The 20578-nt window shown below is 45.4% G+C and overlaps 1 protein-coding gene across 1 annotated transcript in view; it reads left to right on the top strand.

Moving 5' to 3' along the window:
- The window catches only part of gtf3c1 (general transcription factor IIIC subunit 1), a 69334-nt gene that overhangs the window by 32414 nt on the left and 16342 nt on the right, over positions 1-20578 (top strand). The window contains exons 14-22 of the mRNA XM_029739836.1: positions 1554-1696; positions 3465-3546; positions 4492-4604; positions 4735-4794; positions 11522-11615; positions 11973-12145; positions 14974-15142; positions 15767-16006; positions 16236-16384. Coding sequence (XP_029595696.1) covers positions 1554-1696; positions 3465-3546; positions 4492-4604; positions 4735-4794; positions 11522-11615; positions 11973-12145; positions 14974-15142; positions 15767-16006; positions 16236-16384 — 1223 coding nt within the window. The remainder of the gene's footprint in view (positions 1-1553; positions 1697-3464; positions 3547-4491; positions 4605-4734; positions 4795-11521; positions 11616-11972; positions 12146-14973; positions 15143-15766; positions 16007-16235; positions 16385-20578) is intronic.

Below are 20578 nucleotides of genomic sequence, written 5' to 3'. Positions count from 1 at the left end.
CGCTCTCTCTCTCTGTCGCTCTGTCGCTCTCTCTCTCTGTCGCTCTCTCTCTCTGTCGCTCGCTCTCTCTGTCGCTCGCTCTCTCTCTGTCGCTCGCTCTCTCTGTCGCTCGCTCTCTCTCTGTCGCTCGCTCTCTCTCTGTCGCTCGCTCTCTCTCTCTCTGTCGCTCGCTCTCTCTCTGTCGCTCGCTCTCTCTCTGTCGCTCGCTCTCTCTCTGTCGCTCGCTCTCTCTCTGTCGCTCGCTCTCTCGCTCGCTCTCTCTCGCTCTCTCTATCTCTGTCGCTCGCTCTCTCTCTCGCTCTCGCTCTCTCTCTCGCTCTCTCTCTCGCTCGCTCGCTCTCTCTCTCTCTCTCTCTGTCGCGCGCTCTCTCTCTCTCTCTCTGTCGCTCGCTCTCTCTCTCTCTGTCGCTCGCTCTCTCTCTCTCTGTCGCTCTCTGTCTCTCTCTCTGTCGCTCTCTGTCGCTCTCTCTCGCTCTCTGTCGCTCTCTCTCTGTCGCTCGCTCTCTCTCTCTCTCTGTCGCTCTCTCTCTCTCTCTGTCGCTCTCTCTCTCTCTGTAGCTCTCTCTCTCTCTCTGTAGCTCTCTCTCTCTCTCTGTAGCTCTCTCTCTCTCTGTCGCTCTCTCTCTCTCTGTCGCTCTCTCTCTCTCTGTCGCTCTCTCTGTCGCTCTCTCTCTCTCTGTCGCTCTCTCTCTCTCTGTCGCTCTCTCTCTCTCTGTCGCTCTCTCTCTCTGTCGCTCTCTCTCTCTGTCGCTCGCTCTCTCTGTCGCTCGCTCTCTCTGTCGCTCGCTCTCTCTGTCGCTCGCTCTCTCTGTCGCTCGCTCTCTCTCTGTCGCTCGCTCTCTCTCTGTCGCTCGCTCTCTCTCTGTCGCTCGCTCTCTCTCTGTCGCTCGCTCTCTCTCTGTCGCTCGCTCTCTCTCTGTCGCTCGCTCTCTCTCTGTCGCTCGCTCTCTCTCTGTCGCTCGCTCTCTCTCGCTCGCTCTCTCTCTGTCGCTCTCTCTATCTCTGTCGCTCGCTCTCTCTCTCGCTCTCTCTCTCTCTCTCGCTCTCTCTCTCTCTGTCGCTCGCTCTCTCTCTCTCTGTCGCTCGCTCGCTCTCTCTCTCTCTGTCGCTCGCTCTCTCTCTCTCTGTCGCTCGCTCGCTCTCTCTCTCTCTGTCGCTCGCTCTCTCTCTCTCTGTCGCTCGCTCTCTCTCTCTCTGTCGCTCGCTCTCTCGCTCTCTGTCGCTCGCTCGCTCTCTCTCTGGCTCGCTCGCTCTCTCTCTGGCTCGCTCGCTCTCTGGCTCGCTCGCTCTCTGGCTCGCTCTCTCTCTGGCTCGCTCTCTCTCTGGCTCGCTCTCTCTCTGGCTCGCTCTCTCTCTGTCGCTCTCTCTCTCTCTGTCGCTCTGTCGCTCTCTCTCTGTCGCGCTCTCGCTCTGTCGCGCTCTCGCTCTGTCGCGCTCTCGCTCTGTCTCTGTCGCGCTCTCTCTCGCTCTGTCTCTCTCCAGCTCAAGGTTCTGTTGTCTTGTAGTGCTGGTTCTGCTGGTTCTTCTGTGTTTTTGAACTCTGTGTGTTGTAGCTCCGCAGGCCCTTCGTCCCATGGTGTGTAGTGAGGGATCTGCTCCACGCAGAGTTTGAAGAGTCTCTGGATAAAACCTCTCCATCTGTCGGACGACGATCACGTTACATACTGAAGAACCCCCAGACACACCTCAACTACAAGTACGTTACATACTGTAGAACCCCCAGACACACATCTCTCTGTAGATAGAGGTGTAGTTTTGGTCCTACTGTATTAGTGGGGTTGGTTAGCACCTCTGTAGATAGAGGTGTAGTTTTGGTCCTACTGTATTAGTGGGGTTGGTTAGCACCTCTGTAGATAGAGGTGTAGTTTTGGTCCTACTGTATTAGTGGGGTTGGTTAGCACCTCTGTAGATAGAGGTGTAGTTTTGGTCCTACTGTATTAGTGGGGTTGGTTAGCACCTCTGTAGATAGAGGTGTAGTTTTGGTCCTACTGTATTAGTGGGGTTGGTTAGCACCTCTGTAGATATAGTTGTAGTTTTGGTCCTACTGTATTAGTGGGGTTGGTTAGCACCTCTGTAGATAGAGGTGTAGTTTTGGTCCTACTGTATTAGTGGGGTTGGTTAGCACCTCTGTAGATAGAGGTGTAGTTTTGGTCCTACTGTATTAGTGGAGTTGGTTAGCACCTCTGTAGATAGAGTTGTAGTTTTGGTCCTACTGTATTAGTGGGGTTGGTTAGCACCTCTGTAGATAGAGGTGTAGTTTTGGTCCTACTGTATTAGTGGGGTTGGTTAGCACCTCTGTAGATAGAGGTGTAGTTTTGGTCCTACTGTATTAGTGGGGTTGGTTAGCACCTCTGTAGATAGAGGTGTAGTTTTGGTCCTACTGTATTAGTGGGGTTGGTTAGCACCTCTGTAGATATAGTTGTAGTTTTGGTCCTACTGTATTAGTGGGGTTGGTTAGCACCTCTGTAGATAGAGTTGTAGTTTTGGTCCTACTGTATTAGTGGGGTTGGTTAGCACCTCTGTAGATAGAGGTGTAGTTTTGGTCCTACTGTATTAGTGGGGTTGGTTAGCACCTCTGTAGATAGAGGTGTAGTTTTGGTCCTACTGTATTAGTGGGGTTGGTTAGCACCTCTGTAGATAGAGGTGTAGTTTTGGTCCTACTGTATTAGTGGGGTTGGTTAGCACCTCTGTAGATATAGTTGTAGTTTTGGTCCTACTGTATTAGTGGGGTTGGTTAGCACCTCTGTAGATAGAGGTGTAGTTTTGGTCCTACTGTATTAGTGGGGTTGGTTAGCACCTCTGTAGATAGTTGTAGTTTTGGTCCTACTGTATTAGTGGGGTTGGTTAGCACCTCTGTAGATAGAGGTGTAGTTTTGGTCCTACTGTATTAGTGGGGTTGGTTAGCACCTCTGTAGATAGTTGTAGTTTTGGTCCTACTGTATTAGTGGGGTTGGTTAGCACCTCTGTAGATAGTTGTAGTTTTGGTCCTACTGTATTAGTGGGGTTGGTTAGCACCTCTGTAGATAGAGTTGTAGTTTTGGTCCTACTGTATTAGTGGGGTTGAGTCCTGTTAGATAGACCACTGACAACATGTTGACTGCTCTGCCTGGCCTCTGGAGAGGACATCAGGGCTTCAATCAGCAGGATGTAGGACTTCTCAAGGTTACTGTCTGTAATGGACACGCTGTGTTGATCTGTGATGGACACGCTGTGTTGATCTGTGATGGACACGCTGCGTTGATCTGTGATGGACACGCTGCGTTGATCTGTGATGGACACGCTGCGTTGATCTGTGATGGACGCGCTGCGTTGATCTGTGATGGACGCGCTGCGTTGATCTGTGATGGACGCGCTGCGTTGATCTGTGATGGACGCGCTGCGTTGATCTGTGATGGACGCGCTGCGTTGATCTGTAATGGACACGCTGTGTTGATCTGTGATGGACGCGCCTCGTTGTCTTGTAGGATCTGTCTGGCGGAGGTGTACCAGGACAAGCCTCTGATAGGGAAACTACAGGGAAGGAAACACAACCCCAACGACCCCGAGGTAACACACACACACGACCCCACGGTAACACACACCACCACCCGTCTGTTCGCGACCCCACGGTAACACACACCACCACCCGTCTGTTCACGACCCCACGGTAACACACACCACCACCGTCTGTTCACGACCCCACGGTAACACACACACCACCGTCTGTGCTCGACCCCACGGCAACACACACACACACCACCCGTCTGTTCGCGACCCCACGGCAACACACACACATTCACCTCATGAGTGAATGGGTTTTCAGTATTATATTTATTGAAATAATTGAGAGGGCAGTGGGTCAGAGGGCAGTGGGTCAGAGGGCAGTGGGTCAGAGGGCAGTGGGTCAGAGGGCAGTGGGTCAGAGGGCAGTGGGTCAGATTGAGAGGTTGGGGGTCAGATTGAGAGGTTGGGGGTCAGAGGGAGCAGTAGGTCAGATTGAGAGGTTGGGGGTCAGAGGGAGCAGTAGGTCAGAGGGCAGTAGGTCAGATTGAGAGGTTGGGGGTCAGAGGGAGCAGTAGGTCAGAGGGCAGTAGGTCAGATTGAGAGGTTGGGGGTCAGAGGGAGCAGTAGGTCAGATTGAGAGGTTGGGGGTCAGAGGGAGCAGTAGGTCAGATTGAGAGGTTGGGGGTCAGAGGGAGCAGTAGGTCAGATTGAGAGGTTGGGGGTCAGAGGTAGCTGTAGGTCAGATTGAGAGGTTGGGGGTCAGAGGGAGCAGTAGGTCAGATTGAGAGGTTGGGGGTCAGAGGGAGCAGTAGGTCAGAGGGCAGTAGGTCAGATTGAGAGGTTGGGGGTCAGAGGGAGCAGTGGGTCAGATTGAGAGGTTGTGTCAAATTGGTACCTATCTTAACATGGTAGACACGTGCCCCAGGCTGTGGAATTACTGCTAGACCATCCAGGACACAGGTGGCTTGTATTTGTGTGTAAATGAATCAGTGTGTGTGTGTGTTCCAGGAATGTTCTACAGTGTTCCGTGAGTTTGTGTCGTTACTCAGACAGAAGTTTAGCTCCGCCTCCGGGTCGTGTGATGTCACCATCCCTGACACCAAGACACAGCTGTTCTCACGGTAACACAGACACTCATACACACTTATAAACACACACCTCACGGTAACACAAACACATATATGGAACATCTAATGATAACACACTCCTTTGCTCTCCTATTGGCTGACGTGTGTTGTTGATGTCATTTAGGTTTAAGGTGTACACCCTAGAGGACATGTCAGATGAGAAAACCAAGGACTCTCTCAACAGGTATACAACAATACAAACATCTAACATGACTATAATACATGACAACAATACAACTATCTAACATGACTATAATACATGACAACTATCTGACATGAATATAATACATGACAACAATACAACTATCTGACATGACTATAATACATGACAACAATACAACTATCTGACATGAATATAATACATGACAACTATCTGACATGAATATAATACATGACAACAATACAACTATCTGACATGAATATAATACATGACAACAATACAACTATCTGACATGAATATAATACATGACAACAATACAACTATCTGACATGACTATAATACATGACAACAATACAACTATCTGACATGAATATAATAAATGACAACAATACAACTATCTGACATGAATATAATACATGACAACAATACAACTATCTGACATGACTATAATTGTTTGGATATTCGTTATTTAGCCCTCCGAAAAGGCTCACCAGGAAGCACACAATGTCATGACTCGTGTTTTGTCCTTACTTTTATTTTAAATCAAATGACCACAGGTCATAAACCTGAAATACAACAAACAAGTAATGACAATATATTTTTTAGTATATTATTCAAGTAATATAATAATAATAATGTAAATAATAAATCAAATAAGCCTGCAACACCATCAAAGATGTGGCGAATCTGGCTGAAACCGCACCGACTACATCACCCAGAATGCCCAGCGCCAGAGGAGCATGCGCACAGTGACTCTGCCGTCACAGGTTGCTATGGATGCTGTCACAGGACTCAGAACCCTTGCCACCACATGCCTCGTCCAAAGGATTTACACACAAACGCAACAATGCGGCACTCCACCATGGATCACCGAACTAAACCATCGCTATCACCAACGCCACCAGAAACCAGCAGTGCTTCGAACAATCAGCACAATGCAAATGGCTGATAATAATAGCCTAATGCTATATAGCATCTGGTTCGCTGAGCTACAAGTTACTCCCGGCCAACTAACACCGACACAGTGAGGTAAACGTTCAGTGCACAAACATGTAAGTGACTTAAACACCAATGCTAGACTGAGTAGTTCGCAGTTACATACCAACGGGCTGTGTGCTCCTGATGATTGTCTGCGGTCAAGTGATGACCAGGTGCTGTAATTTAAGTCTCTAGTGAAGCTGCGCATGCGCACATAACGTAACATATCTGAGCATCTAAGAAACTTAAAGAAATCACTCGTTCCCCATTTAACTGAACTCATCAGACCCATTTGCTTCTCTTTTATCTATTTATATATTTATATAGTTTTTACCTTGTTTTTATACACTGCTCAAAAAAATAAAGGGAACACTTAAACAACACAATGTAACTCCAAGTCAATCACACTTCTGTGAAATCAAACTGTCCACTTAGGAAGCAACACTGATTGACAATAAATTTCACATGCTGTTGTGCAAATGGAATAGACAACAGGTGGAAATTATAGGCAATTAGCAAGACACCCCCAATAAAGGAGTGGTTCTGCAGGTGGTGACCACAGACCACTTCTCAGTTCCTATGCTTCCTGGCTGATGTTTTGGTCACTTTTGAATGCTGGCGTTGCTTTCACTCTAGTGGTAGCATGAGACGGAGTCTACAACCCACACAAGTGGCTCAGGTAGTGCAGCTCATCCAGGATGGCACATCAATGCGAGCTGTGGCAAGAAGGTTTGCTGTGTCTGTCAGCGTAGTGTCCAGAGCATGGAGGCGCTACCAGGAGACAGGCCAGTACATCAGGAGTCGTGGAAGAGGCCGTAGGAGGGCAACAACCCAGCAGCAGGACCGCTACCTCCGCCTTTGTGCAAGGAGGAGCAGGAGAAGCACTGCCAGAGCCCTGCAAATGACCTCCAGCAGGCCACAAATGTGCATGTGTCTGCTCAAACGGTCAGAAACAGACTCCATGAGGGTGGTATGAGGGCCCGACGTCCACAGGTGGGGGTTGTGCTTACAGCCCAACACCGTGCAGGACGTTTGGCATTTGCCAGAGAACACCAAGATTGGCAAATTCTCCACTGGCGCCCTGTGCTCTTCACAGATGAAAGCAGGTTCACACTGAGCACGTGACAGACGTGACAGAGTCTGGAGACGCCGTGGAGAACGTTCTGCTGCCTGCAACATCCTCCAGCATGACCGGTTTGGCGGTGGGTCAGTCATGGTGTGGGGTGGCATTTCTTTGGGGGGCCGCACAGCCCTCCATGTGCTCGCCAGAGGTAGCCTGACTGCCATTAGGTACCGAGATGAGATCCTCAGACCCCTTGTGAGACCATATGCTGGTGCTGTTGGCCCTGGGTTCCTCCTAATGCAAGACAATGCTAGACCTCATGTGGCTGGAGTGTGTCAGCAGTTCCTGCAAGAGGAAGGCATTGATGCTATGGACTGGCCCGCCCGTTCCCCAGACCTGAATCCAATTGAGCACATCTGGGACATCATGTCTCGCTCCATCCACCAACGCTACATTGCACCACAGACTGTCCAGGAGTTGGCGGATGCTTTAGTCCAGGTCTGGGAGGAGATCCCTCAGGAGACCATCCGTCACCTCATCAGGAGCATGCCCAGGCGTTGTAGGGAGGTCATACAGGCACGTGGAGGCCACACACACTACTGAGCCTCATTTTGACTTGTTTTAAGGACATTACATCAAAGTTGGATCAGCCTGTAGTGTGGTTTTCCACTTTAATTTTGAGTGTGACTCCAAATCCAGACCTCCATGGGTTGATAAATTGGATTTCCATTGATTTCTTTTGTGGGATTTTGTTGTCAGCACATTCAACTATGTAAAGAAAAAAGTATTTAATGAGATTATTTCATTCATTCAGATCTAGGATGTGTTATTTTAGTGTTCCCTTTATTTTTTTGAGCAGTGTATAATAGAATGTCCCTTCCTTTACACCAGGTGTATTATATAATAGAATGTCCCTTTACACCAGGTGTATTATATAATAGAATGTCCCTTCCTTTACACCAGGTGTATTATATAATAGAATGTCCCTTTACACCAGGTGTATTATATAATAGAATGTCCCTTTACACCAGGTGTATTATATAATAGAATGTCCCTTCCTTTACACCAGGTGTATTATATAATAGAATGTCCCTTCCTTTACACCAGGTGTATTATATAATAGAATGTCCCTTCCTTTACACCAGGTGTATTATATAATAGAATGTCCCTTCCTTTACACCAGGTGTATTATATAATAGAATGTCCCTTCCTTTACACCAGGTGTATTATATAATATAATGTCCCTTTACACCAGGTGTATTATATAATAGAATGTCCCTTTACACCATGTGTATTATATAATAGAATGTCCCTTCCTTTACACCAGGTGTATTATATAATAGAATGTCGCTTCCTTTACACCAGGTGTATTATATAATAGAATGTCCCTTCCTTTACACCAGGTGTATTATATAATAGAATGTCCCTTTACACCAGGTGTATTATATAATAGAATGTCCCTTTACACCAGGTGTATTATATAATAGAATGTCCCTTTACACCAGGTGTATTATATAATAGAATGTCCCTTCCTTTACACCAGGTGTGTTATATAATAGAATGTCCCTTCCTTTACACCAGGTGTATTATATAATAGAATGTCCCTTCCTTTACACCAGGTGTATTATATAATAGAATGTCCCTTTACACCAGGTGTATTATATAATAGAATGTCCCTTCCTTTACACCAGGTGTATTATATAATAGAATGTCCCTTTACACCAGGTGTATTATATAATAGAATGTCCCTTCCTTTACACCAGGTGTATTATATAATAGAATGTCCCTTCCTTTACACCAGGTGTATTATATAATAGAATGTCCCTTCCTTTACACCAGGTGTATTATACACTGCACCAAAAAATAAAGGGAACACTTAAACAACACAATGTAACTCCAAGTCAATCACACTTCTGTGAAATCAAACTGTCCACTTAGGAAGCAACACTGATTGACAATAAATTTCACATGCTGTTGTGCAAATGGAATAGACAACAGGTGGAAATTATAGGCAATTAGCAAGACACCCCCAATAAAGGAGTGGTTCTGCAGGTGGTGACCACAGACCACTTCTCAGTTCCTATGCTTCCTGGCTGATGTTTTGGTCACTTTTGAATGCTGGCGGTGCTTTCACTCTAGTGGTAGCATGAGACGGAGTCTACAACCCACACAAGTGGCTCAGGTAGTGCAGCTCATCCAGGATGGCACATCAACGCGAGCTGTGGCAAGAAGGTTTGCTGTGTCTGTCAGCGTAGTGTCCAGAGCATGGAGGCGCTACCAGGAGACAGGCCAGTACATCAGGAGACGTGGAAGAGGCCGTAGGAGGGCAACAACCCAGCAGCAGGACCGCTACCTCCGCCTTTGTGCAAGGAGGAGCAGGAGAAGCACTGCCAGAGCCCTGCAAATGACCTCCAGCAGGCCACAAATGTGCATGTGTCTGCTCAAACGGTCAGAAACAGACTCCATGAGGGTGGTATGAGGGCCCGACGTCCACAGGTGGGGGTTGTGCTTACAGCCCAACACCGTGCAGGACATTTGGAATTTGCCAGAGAACACCAAGATTGGCAAATTCTCCACTGGCGCCCTGTGCTCTTCACAGATGAAAGCAAGTTCACACTGAGCACGTGACAGACGTGACAGAGTCTGGAGACGCCGTGGAGAACGTTCTGCTGCCTGCAACATCCTTCAGCATGACCGGTTTGGCGGTGGGTCAGTCATGGTGTAGGGTGGCATTTCTTTGGGGGGCCGCACAGCCCTCCATGTGCTCGCCAGAGGTAGCCTGACTGCCATTAGGTACCGAGATGAGATCCTCAGACCCCTTGTGAGACCATATGCTGGTGCAGTTGGCCCTGGGTTCCTCCTAATGCAAGACAATGCTAGACCTCATGTGGCTGGAGTGTGTCAGCAGTTCCTGCAAGAGGAAGGCATTGATGCTATGGACTGGCCCGCCCGTTCCCCACACCTGAATCCAATTGAGCACATCTGGGACATCATGTCTCGCTCCATCCACCAACGCCACGTTGCACCACAGACTGTCCAGGAGTTGGCGGAGTTGGCCACCTCATCAGGAGCATGCCCAGGCGTTGTAGGGAGGTCATATAGGCACGTGGAGGCCACACACACTACTGAGCCTCATTTTGACTTGTTTTAAGGACATAACATCAAAGTTAGATCAGCCTGTAGTGTGGTTTTTCACTTTAATTTTGGGTGTGACTTCAAATCCAGACCTCCATGGGTTGATAAATTGGATTTCCATTGATTATTTGTGTGTGATTTTGTTGTCAGCACATTCAACTATGTAAAGAAAAAAGTATTTAATAAGATTATTTCTTTCATTCAGATCTAGGATGTGTTGTTTAAGTGTTCCCTTTATTTTTTTGAGCAGTGTATATATTTTTTTATTTTCCTGAGTGAGCTAGATGTCTCAACAATAATACATGACAACTATCTGACATGACTATAATACCTGACAACAATACAACTATCTGACATGAATATAATACCTGACAACAATACAACTATCTGACATGAATATAATACATGACAACAATACAACTATCTGACATGAATATAATACATGACAACAATACAACTATCTAACATGAATATAATACATGACAACAATACAACTATCTGACATGACTATAATACCTGACAACAATACAACTATCTGACATGAACATAATACATGACAACAATACAACTATCTAACATGAATATAATACCTGACAACTATCTGACATGAATATAATACATGACAACAATACAACTATCTAACATGAATATAATACATGACAACAATACAACTATCTGACATGAATATAATACATGACAACAATACAACTATCTGACATGAATATAATACATGACAACTATCTGACATGAATATAATACATGACAACAATACAACTATCTAACATGACTATAATACATGACAACAATACAACTATCTGACATGAATATAATACATGACAACAATACAACTATCTGACATGAATATAATACATGACAACAATACAACTATCTGACATGAATATAATACATGACAACAATACAACTATCTGACATGACTATAATACATGACAACAATACAACTATCTGACATGAATATAATACATGACAACAATACAACTATCTGACATGAATATAATACATGACAACTATCTGACATGAATATAATACATGACAACAATACAACTATCTGACATGACTATAATACATGACAACTATCTAACATGACTATAATACATGACAACAATACAACTATCTGGCATAAATATAATACATGACAACAATACAACTATCTGACATGAATATAATACATGACAACAATACAACTATCTGACATGAATATAATACATGACAACTATCTGACATGAATATAATACATGACAACAATACAACTATCTGACATGACTATAATACATGACAACAATACAACTATCTAACATGAATATAATACATGACAACAATACAACTATCTAACATGACTATAATACATGACAACAATACAACTATCTGACATGAATATAATACAAGTATCTAAAAACGATTTAAAGAAAATTAATATTTTTAACTAGGCAAGTTAAGGACTAATTCTTATTTAAAATGGCGGCCATGAATGTAAATTTGACGACAATTATCCTACTGTGTTATATTTCAATAATGGTTGTGTCTCTGTCTCTCTCTTTCTGTGTGTGTGTGTTCCAGTATTGAGGACATCCACTCCCTGGTGTTGAATAATCTGATCCAGAGCACATTGGCCATGTCCAACTCTCAGATGAAATGCTGCCGATCCTTCCAGGTATACACACACACGCGCACACACATGCACACGCACAATTGTAGATCCAAGGCAATCTAATGTCCCAGCGTATTTACAGATCATTAAAGTTATATCAACAGTTCTAACACTGAAACTCTCTCTCTGCCCCTCTCTCTCTGCCCCTCTCGCTCTGCCTCTCTCTCTCTGCCCCTCTCTCTCTGCCCCTCTCTCTCTGCCCCTCTCTCTCTGCCCCTCTCTCTCTGCCCCTCTCTCTCTCTGCCCCTCTCTCTCTCTGCCCCTCTCTCTCTCTGCCCCTCTCTCTCTCTGCCCCTTTCTCTCTGCCCCTTTCTCTCTGCCCCTCTCTCTCTGCCCCTCTCTCTCTGCCTCTCTCTCCAGACCTTCCATACCTACAGTAGGTACCGTCAGGAGGTTCTGTGTCAGGTGTTTGTCCAGTGTAGGAAGAAGGGTTTGGTCAACAGACGAAGAATCAGTCAACTGTGTGGCCCCAATAAGAACCGTGCCCTACCCATTCTGCCCATGTCTTACCAACTATCTCAGAGTTACTACAGGTTAGTAACACTACTACTAGTTACTACAGGTTAGTAACACTACTACTAGTTACTACAGGTTAGTAACACTACTACTAATTACTACAGGTTAGTAACACTACTACTAGTTACTACAGGTTAGTAACACTACTACTAGTTACTACAGGTTAGTAGCACTACCACAGGGTAACAACACTACTACTACTAGTTACTACAGGTTAGTAACACTGCTACAGGTTAGTAACACTACAACTAGTTACTACAGGTTAGTAGCTTTACCACAGGGTAATAACACTACTTCTAGTTACTACAGCTTAGTAACACTACAACTAGTTACTACAGGTTAGTAGCTTTACCACAGGGTAACAACACTACTACTACTAGTTACTACAGGTTAGTAACGCTACAACTAGTTACTACAGGTTAGTAACACTTCTACAGGGTAACAACACTACTACTAGTTACTACAGGTTAGTAACACTACTACTAGTTACTACAGGTTAGTAACACTACTACTAGTTACTACAGGTTAGTAACACTACTACTAGTTACTACAGGTTAGTAACACTACTACTAGTTACTACAGGTTAGTAACACTAGTACTAGTTACTACAGGTTAGTAACACTACTACTAGTTACTACAGGTTAGTAACACTACTGCTAGTTACTACAGGTTAGTAACACTACTACTAGTTACTACAGGTTAGTAACACTACTACTAGCCACTACAGGTTAGTAACACTACTACTAGTTACTACAGGTTAGTAACACTACTACTAGTTACTACAGGTTAGTAACACTACTACTAGCCACTACAGGTTAGTAACACTTCTACTAGTTACTACAGGTTAGTAACACTTCTACTAGTTACTACAGGTTAGTAACACTTCTACTAGTTACTACAGGTTAGTAACACTACTACTAGTTACTACAGGTTAGTAACACTACTACTAGTTACTACAGGTTAGTAACACTACTACTAGTTACTACAGGTTAGTAACACTAGTACTAGTTACTACAGGTTAGTAACACTAGTACTAGTTACTACAGGTTAGTAACACTAGTACTAGTTACTACAGGTTAGTAACACTACTACTAGTTACTACAGGTTAGTAACACTACTACTAGTTACTACAGGTTAGTAACACTACTACTAGTTACTACAGGTTAGTAACACTACTACTAGTTACTACAGGTTAGTAACACTACTACTAGTTACTACAGGTTAGTAACACTACTACTAGTTACTACAGGTTAGTAACACTACTACTAGCCACTACAGGTTAGTAACACTTCTACTAGTTACTACAGGTTAGTAACACTTCTACTAGTTACTACAGGTTAGTAACACTTCTACAGGGTAACAACACTACTACTACTACTAGTTACTACAGGTTAGTAACACTGCTACAGGTTAGTAACACTGCTACAGGTTAGTAACACTGCTACAGGTTAGTAACACTGCTACGAGTTGCTACAGGTTAGTAACACTACTACGAGTTGCTACAGGTTAGTAACACTACTACGAGTTGCTACAGGTTAGTAACACTACTACGAGTTGCTACAGATTAGTAACACTACGAGTTGCTACAGGTTAGTAACACTGCTACAGGTTAGTAACACTACTACTAGTTACTACAGGTTAGTAACACTGCTACAGGTTAGTAACACTACTACGAGTTACTACAGGTTAGTAACACTGCTACAGGTTAGTAACACTACTACTAGTTACTACAGGTTAGTAACACTGCTACAGGTTAGTAACACTACTACGAGTTGCTACAGGTTAGTAACACTACTACGAGTTACTACAGGTTAGTAACACTACTACGAGTTACTACAGGTTAGTAACACTGCTACAGGTTAGTAACACTACTACGAGTTGCTACAGGTTAGTAACACTACTACGAGTTACTACAGGTTAGTAACACTGCTACAGGTTAGTAACACTGCTACTAGTTACTACAGGTTAGTAACACTACTACGAGTTACTACAGGTTAGTAACACTACTACGAGTTACTACAGGTTAGTAACACTGCTAGTTAGTGCATGTTAGTAACACTGCTGCTAGTTAGTAACATTAATACAGGTTATTAGCACTACATCTTAGTAACATGGTCAAGTAATCGTAATAGTATGTATTGGTAACATTGTATCAAGAGGTTTGGTTAATTCCATTCGCCCAAATTAACTTCCTGAAAATTGAATTGCCGTCTTTCAGAAACAAGTTTTCACCTGGCCTTTTCTCACAACCTCTCTCTCCCTCACCTCCCCCTCTCCCTCACCTCCCCCCACTCTCCCCCTCTCCCTCACCTCCTCCGCCCTCTCCCCCACCTCCCCCCCTCTCCCCCCTCCCCCCCGTCTCCCTCACCACCTCCACCCACTCTCCCCCTCTCCCTCACCACCTCCACCCACTCTCCCCCTCTCCCTCACCACCTCCACCCACTCTCCCCCTCTCCCTCACCACCTCCACCCACTCTCTCCCTCACCTCCTCCGCCCTCTCCCCCACCTCCCCCCCTCCCCCCCGTCTCCCTCACCACCTCCACCCACTCTCCCCCTCTCCCTCACCACCTCCACCCACTCTCCCCCTCTCCCTCACCACCTCCACCCACTCTCCCCCTCTCCCTCACCACCTCCACCCACTCTCCCCCTCTCCCTCACCACCTCCACCCACTCTCCCCCTCTCCCTCACCTCCTCCACCCACTCTCCCCCTCTCCCTCACCTCCTCCACCCACTCTCCCCCTCTCCCTCACCACCCCCTCTCTCCCTCACATCTCTCCCCACTCTCCCTCACCTCTCTCCCCACTCTCCCTCACCTCCTCCCCCCACTCTCCTCTCTCCTGTAGGTGTTTTACATGGCGGCTGCCCACGGGTCTGTGTACAGAGGTGTTTGACTTCATGCAGGCCTTGAGCAGGAACGGGACTGGAGACAACCACCCTTCCACGGCCTTCATACACGAAGGAGAGGAGAAAAAGAAGAGGGAGAGCATGGAGAAGGAGAGAGGGGAGGAGAGAGGGGAGGAGAGCATGGAGAAAGAGAGAGGGGAGGAGAGAGGGGAGGAGAGCATGGAGAAAGAGAGAGGGGAGGAGAGAAGTGAGGAGAATATGGATAAGGAGAGAGGGGAGGAGAGCATGGAGAAAGAGAGAGGGGAGGAGAGAAGTGAGGAGAATATGGATAAGGAGAGAGGGGAGGAGAGCATGGAGAAAGAGAGAGGGGAGGAGAGAAGTGAGGAGAATATGGATAAGGAGAGAGGGGAGGAGAGAAGTGAGGAGAATATGGATAAGGAGAGAGGGGAGGAGGAGAGAGGGGAGGAGAATATGGATAAGGAGAGAGGGGAGGAGGAGAGAGGGGAGGAGAATATGGATAAGGAAAGAGGGGAGGAGAGAAGTGAGGAGAATATGGATAAGGAGAGAGGGGAGGAGAGAAGTGAGGAGAATATGGATAAGGAGAGAGGGGAGGAGAGAAGTGAGGAGAATATGGATAAGGAGAGAGGGGAGGAGGAGAGAGGGGAGGAGAATATGGATAAGGAAAGAGGGGAGGAGGAGAGAGGGGAGGAGAATATGGATAAGGAAAGAGGGGAGGAGGGCATGGATAAGGAAAGAGGGGAGGAGAATATGGATAAGGAGAGAGGGGAGGAAAGAGGGGAGGAGGAGAGAGAACAATATGAAGATATGGAGGCAGAAGAGAGAGGGAAGAACACAGAGAACGAGGACAAGGCAGCCCAGAACCAAGCAGAAGAACAGGTCTCGTCTTTTACCATCCATGGAGTTGAGTCTACCTCCAGGGACCCTGCCTCCTGTCGTCTCACCCAGACGGAGGAGCCTGAGTCGGGTACAGCACCCGGCCTTGGCCCCTCTCTCCCTCTGGATCTCACGGAGGTGGGTTTAGTTCCCCTGTGGTTTGTAGTATTTAAAAGTGAAATGTTTCCTCAACAAAGCTGAAATACCAGTGCCACTTCCTAAACATGGCAGCAATAGTCTTCATATATACTTCTAGCTCTGATGCTGATGCCTCCATGTTCACTTCACACACTGTTTAATGAGACCACCTGTATAAGATACCGGAGTTAATAAATGTTCTGTTAATTAAATCACCTGTGTTCTCCAGATGTTGCAGTTCCCTCTGGAGTCCCCGGGGGGCGCCACTCTGGCCTGTCTCAGTCTGATGACTCTGGGTCTGCTGTCAGTCCACGTCTCCATACCTGAACACATAGTGGTGTTGGACAGCACCATGGTGGACAATGAGGTGGTTAAGAGGTACACACACACCTACACACACACAGCTACACAGACGCTCACGCAGACGCTCACGCAGACGCCCCCGCTCACGCAGACGCCCACGCAGACGCCCTCTCTCTGGCGCTCCTTCTTTCTCCCTGTCTAAAATGAAAAGTTGTTTCTCCAAGTTAGTTTTTCTCATGTGGCGCCAGATCCATATTATTATACAGTCCCCTACGTATTTATTTGGACAGTGAAGCTAAAACATTTAATTTGGCTCTATACTCTAGCATTTTGGGATTTGAGAAAGTGTTTCATATAGTTATCAGTATTGTATTAGGATCCTCATTAGCTGTGGCGATTGTATTAGGATCCTCATTAGCTGTGGCGATTGTATTAGGATCCTCATTAGTTGTGGCGATTGTATTAGGATCCTCATTAGTTGTGGCGATTGTATTAGGATCCTCATTAGTTGTGGCGATTGTATTAGGATCCTCATTAGCTGTGGCGATTGCAGCAGCTACTCTTCCTGGGGTCCACACAGAACATGAAACATGACGACATACAGAACATTACTAGACAAGAACAGGACAGAATTACATGCATTTAAAATAAGACATACACTTTCACTACTCAGCTCCCCTGACGTGAACAGAGAAATAATTCATGAATCAGTTCACTCCTGGCTCAGCTCCCCTGATGTGAACAGAGCGGTGATTCATGAATCAGTTCACTCCTGGCTCAGCTCCCCTGATGTGAACAGAGAAATAATTCATGAATCAGTTCACTCCTGGCTCAGCTCCCCTGATGTGAACAGAGAAATAATTCATGAATCAGTTCACTCCTGGCTCAGCTCCCCTGATGTGAACAGAGCGGTGATTCATGAATCAGTTCACTCCTGGCTCAGCTCCCCTGATGTGAACAGAGAAATAATTCATGAATCAGTTCACTCCTGGCTCAGCTCCCCTGATGTGAACAGAGAAATAATTCATGAATCAGTTCACTCCTGGCTCAGCTCCCCTGATGTGAACAGAGCGGTGATTCATGAATCAGTTCACTCCTTGTTCAGTTCCCCTGATGTGAACAAAGCTACATATCATAGCTTCACTGAAGGTGTAATGGGTCTCCTGGGGTAAAATGTAGTCTGATAACCGTTACCTCCTGTAATGGGTCTCCTGGAGTTAAATGTAATTGGATAACAGTTACCTCCTGTAATGGGTCTCCTGGAGTTAAATGTAGTCGGATAACAGGTACCTCCTGTAATGGGTCTCCTGGAGTTAAATGTAGTCGGATAACAGGTACCTCCTGTAATGGGTCTCCTGGAGTTAAATGTAGTTGATAACAGTTACCGATAATACTGATTTGACATGGCAGGTAGTTCCATGCCATCACGGCTCTATATAATACTGATTTGACATGGCAGGTAGTTCCATGCCATCACGGCTCTATATAAGACTGATTTGACATGGCAGGTAGTTCCATGCCATCATGGCTCTATATAATACTGATTTGACATGGCAGGTAGTTCCATGCCATCACGGCTCTATATAAGACTGATTTGACATGGCAGGTAGTTTCATGCCATCATGGCTCTATATAAGACTGATTTGACATGGCAGGTAGTTCCATGCCATCACGGCTCTATATAAGACTGATTTGACATGGCAGGTAGTTCCATGCCATCACGGCTCTATATAATACTGATTTGACATGGCAGGTAGTTCTATGCCATCATGGCTCTATATAAGACTGATTTGACATGGCAGGTAGTTCCATGCCATCACGGCTCTATATAAGACTGATTTGACATGGCAGGTAGTTCCATGCCATCACGGCTCTATATAAGACTGATTTGACATGGCAGGTAGTTCCATGCCATCACGGCTCTATATAATACTGATTTGACATGGCAGGTAGTTCCATGCCATCACGGCTCTATATAAGACTGATTTGACATGGCAGGTAGTTCCATGCCATCACGGCTCTATATAAGACTGATTTGACATGGCAGGTAGTTCCATGCCATCATGGCTCTATATAAGACTGATTTGACATGGCAGGTAGTTCCATGCCATCACGGCTCTATATAAGACTGATTTGACATGGCAGGTAGTTCCATGCCATCACGGCTCTATATAAGACTGATTTGACATGGCAGGTAGTTCCATGCCATCACGGCTCTATATAAGACTGATTTGACATGGCAGGTAGTTCCATGCCATCATGGCTCTATATAATACTGTGCGTTGCCTTGAATGAGTGTTTGATTTGAGGACTGTGAAGAGACCCTTGGTAGCATGCCTGGTGGGGTACCGCTGTCCGTCAGAGATGTATGTTAGTTGATTGAATAGACAATTCAGAATTTTTAACATATTTCTTATCAAAACAAGAAGTGATGCTATCAATGTCTCTACTGTCAGGGAGAGCCTGATATCCATACGGTTGACATTAGCCCTCTGTGAACATCGAAGGGCAAGACGTTCTGTTCCGGGGGCAGCTGCAGCTTTCCTAGGTCCTTCGTTGCAGCACCTGACCACATCACTGGGCGCTAGTCAAGATAGGATACAACTCGAGCAGGACTTGTTTGGTCGACTGCGGTGTTTAGAATGCTCAGCATCTCTATCACAGACAGACCTCTCCCCATCTTTACAACCATTGAATCTATATGTTTTGACCGGGACAGTTTACAGTCTTAAAGTGACACCAATAAGTTTAGTCTCCTCAACGTGCTCAACAGCTGCATCATTCATTACCAGATTCAGCTGAGGTCTACAACTTAGGGAATCATTTTTTTACCAAATGCAAATGCTTTGTCTTCGATATATTCAGGACTAGTTTATTTCTAGCCACACATTGTAAAAGTGCAGTGTAATGTGTTGTTTTACAGGGTCAGCCATAGTAATATGATGGGTGCAGTGTAATGTGTTGTTTTACAGTGTCAGCCATAGTAGTATGATGGGTGCAGTGTAATGTGTTGTTTTACAGGGTCAGCCATAGTAGTATGATGGGTGCAGTGTAATGTGTTGTTTTACAGGGTCAGCCATAGTAATATGGTGGGTGCAGTGTAATGTGTTGTTTTACAGGGTCAGCCATAGTAATATGATGGGTGCAGTGTAATGTGTTGTTTTACAGGGTCAGCCATAGTAATATGATGGGTGCAGTGTAATGTGTTGTTTTACAGGGTCAGCCATAGTAATATGATGGGTGCAGTGTAATGTGTTGTTTTACAGGGTCAGCCATAGTAGTATGATGGGTGCAGTGTAATGTGTTGTTTTACAGGGTCAGCCATAGTAATATGATGGGTGCAGTGTAATGTGTTGTTTTACAGGGTAGTACGGCACCCCTGGAGCAAATTGGGGTTAAGTGCCTTGCTCAAGTGGACATCGACAGATTTTTTTACCTTGTCGGCTCGGGTATTCGAACCGGCGACCTTTTGTTTACTGGCTCAATGCTAACCGCTAGGCTACCTGCCTCCCAAAGGGTTCTTTACCGTTCTTGGGTTCTTTACCGTTCTTGGGTTCTTTACCGTTCTTGGGTTCTTTACCGTTCTTGGGTTCTTTACCGTTCTTGGGTTCTTTACCGTTCTTGGGTTCTTTACCGTTCTTGGGTTCTTTACCGTTCTTGGGTTCTTTACCGTTCTTGGGTTCTTTACCGTTCTTGGGTTCTTTACCGTTCTTGGGTTCTTTACCGTTCTTGGGTAATGGAATGACTATCTTTTCTCCAGGCTCAGTTGAAAGATATGACAAATAGCAGTGGCATCATAGTCCTCTACCATCATCAGTAGTTTCCATCTTGGTTGTCAATACTAGATACTTTCTCATTATTGATGGACAACAATGTTTCCACTTCTCCCACACTAACTTTATAACGTTTTTAATGAACTTTTCTTATTTTGTGCATGAATTTGATGGCTCACAGTTTGTTGTCATTTCAAACCTGAGTTTGCCCACAAAGTAGTCATTCAGATAATTGGCAATATTCGATAGATTTTGTGATGAATGAGCCATCTGATTCAATGAAATACGGGAGTTGAATTAGTCTTTCTGCCCTTCATTTCGTTTGGGGGGGGGGGTGACAGTGGGCGTGGCCAATGCCGTGGTCCAAATACATATGGTTCCTTCAAATGGGGGCGGGACGAGATGCATAAAGTGCTTTCATTTAAAAATGGTAAAACAGATATGGATGAAAATACCCTCAAAAGGTGACATTCTGTAATGTCGCTTCATATACAAC

This window comes from Salmo trutta, chromosome 38, assembly GCF_901001165.1.
Source record: "Salmo trutta chromosome 38, fSalTru1.1, whole genome shotgun sequence".
NCBI lineage: Eukaryota > Metazoa > Chordata > Actinopteri > Salmoniformes > Salmonidae > Salmo > Salmo trutta.
Note: the sequence above shows the minus strand (reverse complement) of the source record. Positions and strands in the feature narration are given on the sequence as shown.